An 8,134-nucleotide genomic window follows, 5' to 3' on the forward strand; every position below is an offset into this window, starting at 1 on the left:
GACTCTAAATGAGATCAGTGATTCAGGTGAAATTATGATTATGTCAAAACATAACCAACAAAACCTGATCAACTTTCTCTTTGTTCATCTGGCAGTTATAACTCAGATACAACAACCAAAGATAATCTAATGTTTACAGGTTATGGGTCAAGAGCCCAACTAAAGCAAACACTGATCACCATAACGGTGTCTTAAAAATTAGATTTTCTCCTTTGGTGATTCTGCTTGCTAACATCAGGTGTCTTCAATAATGCTCAATCATCACTCAATTAATCACTTAATGAGCTCATTAACTTTAACACTCTTGAGTGTTAATTTAACACTCATATTTCAACACTGACTCTGGAGCCATATAAACTCCCAGGAGAGTTAATTTAACACTGGACTTTTTGCTGTGTATGCACCCATTCTGGAGGTTTTGGGGAAAGTGAAATAAACCTAAAATTCTCGGGACAGCAGCATGTGTCAAAATTTTAATCTTAACCGTTCTATTTCATCAGAAACGATCTGTAAACAGGGCTTTAAGTGTAAAATACCAAACTTGTCCTTTAAGCCATCCAAGCCACATAACGTTTTCTATGCTCCTATCACGGTTACAGTACCATAGCATTAAGGCCTGGACTAGCAGGCTCAGAGACAGTTTCTGGTCAGTCCTGTTCCTGGAGTACCCACAGCACGGCACATTTTCAAATTCAACTCATCAGCTAGTTAGTAACGACTCCAAGACCTCAAATATGTGTGTTAGATAAGAGAGACATTAAAAATGTACAGTGCTGGGATTGAAAACCACTGACCTAAATCAAGATATTTCTTATTTAATACATCATCACCGCAACTAGATATATGAGATAGACTAATTTTAAAAGTGTGATTTCTAGACCAGGAAAATGAATATGTTTTTCTAAAAATGCTTAGGCTAAACCTTATCCAGTAAATTATGAACAATGGAAAGTTCATGAAAATTCATTGGTTGAAAAGATATTCAGCTTTTAAAACTTTAGAAATGTAATTACATGAATTTTAATTATAATTATAATTACAAATAATTATTTTAAATATTTTAATCTGTAGACACTTCAAATTTATGTAAATAAAAAAGTCATTAAAGCGCATTTATCTAAACTATTAGCCTACATAACTCAGTTGATATTATGTTCATATTTTCACACTCACAGAGCTTTTCTGCAGTTCCTCAGAGCAGGTAACAGTCTCCTTAGACCCTCTTGTGATGATCTGATGTTTTTAAGGTCAAACTCATCTATCACCTCCTCTGACATCAGGATCAAGTTTGCCAAAGTTGAACATTGTGCAAGAGAAAGGTGTTTGTTTTTTGTTCCAGATTGTAAAAATGCCTGCATTTCTTCAACAAGAGAACTATCCTTCATCTCAATCAAGCAGTGACACAGATTCATCCATCTTTCAGGACTGACATTGTCTTTTGGACTTTCTGTGTTTTCGTGTTTTTTAAGGTTTTGGATTATTTTATATATGTTCTTTGGGTTGTTCTCTGTCTGAATTAGCAGATCCTGTAAGAGTCTCTGATTGGACTCAAGCGAGATGCCATGAAGGAATCGAAGGAAAAGATCCAGGTGTCCATTTTTACTCTTCAAGGCTTTTTTCATTGCTCCCTTCAGAAACACATCCAGAGGAACATTCTCACACCAAGCTCTGGACTTTCCTGTCAGGAACATTTTCATAACTTCACTGTTCTTCTGTAAATAACAGAGAAACACATACAGTGCTGCAAAAAACTCCTGAAAGCTGAGATGTACAAAGCTGTAAACCTTCCTGTGATAAATCACAGATTCCTCCCTAAAGATCTCAGTGCAAATCCCAGAATACACTGAAGCGTCAGTGACGTCTATGCCGCTCTCAATCAGGTCCTCCTCATAGAACATCACATTGCCCTTCATCAGCTGATTGAAAGCCAGTTCAGCAAGTTTCACAATCACTCCTCTGTTGGACTGCAGGAGTTTCTCTGGAGCTCTCTCTTCATACTTCTGGTTCCTCATACTAGTTTGAATGAGGAGGAAGTGTATGTACATTTCAGTCAGAGTTTGTGGGATTTCTGCACTGAGATCTTGTTTCAGGATGTTTTGAAGCACAGTGGCTGAGATCCAGCAGAAGACGGGTATGTGGCACATGATGTGGAGGCTTCTTGCTCTTCTGATGTGTGAGATGATTCTGCTGGCTTGATCCTCATCACTGATTCTCTTCCTGAAATATTCCTCCTTCTGAGGGTCATTGAATCCCTGAATTTCTGTCACACGTTTGATGTAGTTTGAGGGGATCTGATTGGCTGCTGCTGGTCTGGTGGTGATCCAGATGAGAGCAGAGGGAAGCAGATCTCCTTTCATGAGGTTTAACATCAACACACCCACTGATGAAGACTCAGTTACATTAGAAACTTTCTCACTGTCTGAAAACATCAGTGTAATTCTGCTCTCATCCAGACCATCAAAGATGAACACAACTGTACATTCATCATAAATCTCTGAGTCCAGATCTTGAAGTTCAGGATGAAAGTCCAGCAGAAGTCTGTGAAGACTGTACTGATGATCTTTAATCAAGTTCAGCTCTCTAAATGGAAGAACAAACATGAAATCTACATCCTGATTGGCTGTTCCCTCGGCCCAGTCCAGAATGAACTTCTGCACAGAGACGGTTTTTCCAATTCCAGCGATGCCTTTAGTAAGAACAGTCTTGATTTTGTCTTTCTTCTCTCTTCTCTTCTCCTCATATCCTAGTTCAGGTGAAGGATCAAAGATGTCATTGCAGTTGATTGGAGTGTCTTGGAGGGTCTTGTAACTTTTCTCCATCTGTAACACCTCATGTTCTTCATTCACCCCTTCACTCTCTCCCTCTATGATGTACAGCTGTGTGTAAATCCTGTTCAGGAGGGTCTGATTCTTTTGTAGTTTGATTCCCTCAAATAAGCTCTCATACTTGTTCTTCATGCTGGTTTTGTGCTGGTCTTTGACTCTCTGCAGATCATCATGCACTGGCTGGTGAGAGTCGAGCTGCAGGGCTGCTTCTGTGTCATGATGACTGATGTGTTTCTGACAGGAGGAGGATGTGCTGGTCTGACAGGACACATCTCTGATCTGGTCAGCTCTCACACCACTGAAAACACATTAAGATGAACAGAGATACAAAAACCTCAGTTAAAATAAATATGAAAATCATACTACATGAAGAAACTGTCTTCCTAAAATATATCACATGGAGATCCTCAAAGTTCCTGAACAGATTTTGATTTTAACCCATGTTTCCAACAAACTGTAAATGAATTATTCACATCAGGCATTTGGGGGCAGATAATGACCTGCATATTAAAAGTAATGAGACATCAATATTTCAGTAGTCAAAATGTTCGAAAAAAAGAGAAAGGCGGCAAAAATTCTTGACAGAAGGTTTTACCAGAAACCATTACTTTAAAATATCACAGAAACACTGAGATGAAGAAAAAGCAGTGTTCATGTGAAATGATTACATGTAATTGATTTACTTGTAAAAGGGGACTGATGACGGATGATAATTAAATATAAATATAAATATAATTAACATCATATAATACAACATAATAAAAACATTATATCGTATTAGGTTGGGTGTCCAACTTAGAGATAATCCCCATATTTATAATGAAATATATATATATATATTAATCATATAATAAAATATCACAATTATTGTTACTACTGTAAAGACAATATAATTTTTATGGGATCTCCTTCAAAACTTTCAGAATCTTTAGTGTTTTTTTTTTTAAATGAACAGTTTAATTTTAATGACAGTATATTATTAAACAAAAATGCATTTCCTTTATTTATTAAAATAAACAGAACTAAAGTGATTGTTTTGAACAAGTACTAACTTAGATATTATGCAAAACACATTACTTTATTGCTAAAGTATTTGTATCAATACTGGGGGCCTTTTGTCCCATCCTGGTGAGTCTTTTAAATCTTATAAATATATGATGTGGCAATAAGGTTGTTTTTTTTTTTTACCCAGACTCTGGATAGATTTTACGCAGACTGTAGTCTATAGGATAGTCTGGGGTAAAAGGCCTAAAGGTTATTGCCGCCTCATACATGTATAAGACTTTTTTTTACCAAAACAAACCACTTTAATGATTTATTTTCCCACTAAATGTCTTGATCCATCAATATTCAATAAAAAACATGTCTTTTTTTCTGCAATCGTATACTATGCATAAAGAGCAAATGGCTCTGAATAGAGAGCAAGATTCCAGAGACAACCAGAAAAACATACTCAGTTAATATTAGATCAATACTATTATTAAAATAGTATTGATCTAATATTAACCTGACCAGACCTGAGTTCACCTTCACTGCACCACAGTTTGACAGTGTTTAGACCCTCAACATAACAATAATCTCAGACAGCAGCGTTTGATCAATATCATCAGCTTTGTCGGCCTAGAGAAGTTTTAGATGCTGCTCTGATCAGACTCTTCACTGATGGCAACATCATTCATCTGAACCTCAAATAATATTGGCATTAATCAAAATAATTATGCTGTTTTGTGTATATATGATACATACAGTACATCTTCTGTTAAGCTGCTTTTAAACAGTTTATATTCTAAAAAGTGCTAAACAAATAAACTGTGGTAACTATTTCGATGGTTCACTTTAGACATTCTACTAACAAGAAGTTACTTTGCAACTACATGTGAACTACAAGTCATTAGAGCAGTGGTTCTCAAAGTGTGGAATCACTGAATTTCGCATGTAAGATCAAACCGGTGTGATCTTTTACTGTATATTATTGTGTGCTCAGTCTTGGCTGGTCACTGGAGCGTACGATACGATTACACCGGTGTGAGTAGAACTGCCAGTGCATCACGTGATCAACTGCTAAATTCAAATCGTGCTTTCGCAGTTGGCTGGCGCTGAGCCAGAGACGGACGCGCGCCACTCAGGCGCTGTCAAATATCACAATTATTCAGTGTTTTTAACCACATAATGTTTATTTTAGGTTTCAGACATTTAAATTCACCCAAGTACTAAAAAAACAATACATTTAGAATTTGTAAAATACACACTGATGTCTATGGAAGCAGAAATAATAATAATTTCCATTATAATTAGACGACACATTTTATTCATATAAGATTGTGTAAGTTACACATTGTGTTAGTAACTTTAAAGTTAACTCTATTCTTCTCCCAGTTCACCGGCCACTTACTTTCATGTATTTCGGGAGAAGTGGATGAATTTACGTGCTGTAACAATCCAACAGATCCGATTCTCTGAACAGCAGCACAAACTAACATGATGGCTAGCTTAACTAACGCGATCGTTATAAAGGTGTTTAAACAACATAACACTTCCACTTGCATATATTTGACAATCGGAATATCAAATATCAAAATCAAATATTTCATGTCATAGCTAACAAATTTGTGAATATTTTGAATAAAAAAATTAAATAAAAGCAGATCATTAGTCAGTCAGCGATATTGTGGCTGCGGTGTGTGTGACAAGCAATGACGCGTCACCATGGAAACAATAGACCCTTTTACAGTTGGTAAACATGGTGACGTATTTGTGTGGGCGGGGTTTAGCTGGAGGCAGAAAGAACCCTCTGGCTGCTTCACTAACGTTAGTTTGCCAGTTTTGTTAGCTTGTTTTTTAACAATGACTAGAGTAAATCCAATTTTATCTTAATGTGCAAGGTCACTCACTGTCCAGGGCCGCGATTGTTATTTGCAAAAGTTAATTTTAACGGACGAAACCAGATGACCGTACACGCTCAGTCTATGGACTATCTGACAGGATTAACGTTAACTCTAGCTCCGGTTGAGTGGCCTGACTTCTACACCTACTCGATAGAGAAACCGAGGGTAAAGAGAAACGTCTCGGGTTATGACTATAACCCTTGTTCCCTGAGAAGGGAACGAGACACTGCGTCGTTGAAAACGACTCTTTGGGGACGCTCCCTTAGCGTGCGCCTCTGAAGTATGAATGAAACTAATACAATCCTGATTGGTGTTGCGTCATGACGTAACATGTGACGGCATAACCGGATGCATAAAAGTGACGCTGGCACACACACACATTAGCCTCGCAATGAAGCAAGCCGCTCTCAGGCATTGAGGGGCGTGGCAGGACGACGCAGTGTCTCGTTCCCTTCTCAGGGAACAAGGGTTATAGTCATAACCCGAGACGTTCCCTTTCGAGGGAACTCGCACTGCGTCGTTGAAAACGACTCTTTGGGGAACGAATGCCCACTAGGCCACACACCGAGAAAAGGCCTGCCCTAGAGTGAAACTGAACTCAGGCACCCATCTAGGACGAGAGCACATGTGCGCCAGGCGTACTAGGGAGGTGCAGACTATAAAACCTGATAAAAGTGTGTGGGGTAGCCCAACCGGCTTGCCTCACAGATCTCCTGGAGGGGCACTCCCAAGAGGAGGGCTCTAGAGGACACCATGCCTCTAGTAGAATGAGCCCTTACAGCCAAAGGTGAAGGCAAATTGCGCACCTTGTAGGCCTACTTATGGTTTGTTTAGCCGGGAGCCCCTCATTAGGTGACCCGAAACACACTACAGTAAGTCCGACCTCCTCCAAGAAGAGGACCTCTCAAGGTAATACTCGGAACTCTGACTGGCAGAGCAAGGAACCTCTTCTCTTCTGCCGACACATGTGGTGGAGGATGAAATGCTTGCAGGACCATGGACCTAGCCATATTAAATTGCACTTAAGGCACATAGCTGGGTCTCGGATGCAGGATGGCCTTAACTCCGCCGGGGCAAACCCCAAGCAAGCTGGCGTTAATGCCAGGGCTTGGAGGTCTCCCAGTCTCTTTATAAGAAGTAGCTAAGAGAAAGGCTATCTAGAACGTGAGGTCCTAGGCAAAGCCGACTGAAGGGATTCGAAGGGAGCCAGGGATAGCCCTTCGAGAACCACCGCCAGGTACCAGGAAGGAACCCTGGACCTGACTGTCAGTCTCATCCTCTATGTACCAAGGAGAAATAGTATGACCAGATGGTGCCTCCCCAAAGGCCCAATATTCAGTGGTGCATGGAACGCCGCAATGGCATCCATGTGCACCATCCATGTGGACGGGGAGAGATTCGCAGAGAACGATCTTGAAGAAAATCCAGAACTGAAGCCACTGGGCAGTTAACTGGGCCTAACTCATGTTCTCTATACCAAGTGGAAGAACATTCCACTTAAGGCCATATAATCTCCTAGTAGACGGAACCCCAGAGATAAGTATGGTTCTGTGCACCCCAAATGATAGAACAGCATTTAGGTACTGAGCCCCCTCAGAGGCCAGACCCACAATTTCCACAGCTCTGGGCGAGGATGGAATATAGTACCCTCCGCCTGAGATAACAGATCCCTCCTCAGAGGAATCTGCCATGGCGGAGCTATCAGGAGTGAAATTAAATCCGAAAACCATACTAGGGCCGGCCAAAACGGGGCTACCAGAAGAAGACTGATGCCCTACTGACGGACCCTCTCCAGGACTCCCGGGAGCAGAGCGATCGGGGGAAAAGCGTACAGGCGAAGCCTCGGCCAGGCCTGTACCATGGCATCCAACCCCAACGGGGCTGGATGAGTGAGGGAGAACCAAAGTGGACAGTGGGACGTCCCTTGAGACGCAACAGATCCACTTCCATTGGTCCAAACCTCTGCCATATCAGCTCCACCACCTCTGGATGGAGTCTCTATTCCCCGGGCCTCAGCCCCTGCCTTGACAGGATGTCTGCTCCCTGATTCTGAACCCCCGGGACATATATTGCTCTTATAGATAATATTTTCCCTTGGGACCATAAAATAATCTGATGCGCCAATCTGGATAGAGGGCGCGATCTGAGTCCCCCTTGTCGGTTCAGATACGCTACCACTGATGTATTGTCCGAACGTATCAAGACGTGGTAACCTTTGATGTCTGGGAGGAAACTCCTCAGAGCCCTGAACACAGCCAACATTTCTAGGCAATTTATATGCCAAGAATGATGAAGGTCCTGCCACAGACCCCTGGCAAAGCGCCGATAACCGCGCCCCAGCCAGTGAGGGAAGCGTCTGTTGAAATGGTTTTCCGGCGACATGACGCCCCTAATACTGGCCCTTGGGACAAGAACCAAGATTTC

The 8,134-nt window shown here is 41.1% G+C and overlaps 1 protein-coding gene across 1 annotated transcript in view; it reads right to left on the reverse strand.

The window, feature by feature from the left end:
- LOC308696495 (NLR family CARD domain-containing protein 3-like) overlaps positions 1 to 7,401 on the reverse strand; it is a gene marked incomplete at its 5' end in the record, with an annotated part of 137,565 nt that extends 130,164 nt beyond the window's left edge. Inside the window, 2 exons of the mRNA XM_081375259.1 lie at positions 1,174 to 3,123; positions 7,295 to 7,401. Coding sequence (XP_081231385.1) covers positions 1,174 to 3,123; positions 7,295 to 7,401 — 2,057 coding nt within the window. The remainder of the gene's footprint in view (positions 1 to 1,173; positions 3,124 to 7,294) is intronic.
- Positions 7,402 to 8,134: the final 733 nt, after the last annotated feature.

The sequence above is a fragment of the Scardinius erythrophthalmus genome (assembly GCF_964197995.2).
Source record: "Scardinius erythrophthalmus genome assembly, chromosome: 1".
In the NCBI taxonomy this organism is placed as follows: Eukaryota; Metazoa; Chordata; class Actinopteri; order Cypriniformes; family Leuciscidae; genus Scardinius; species Scardinius erythrophthalmus.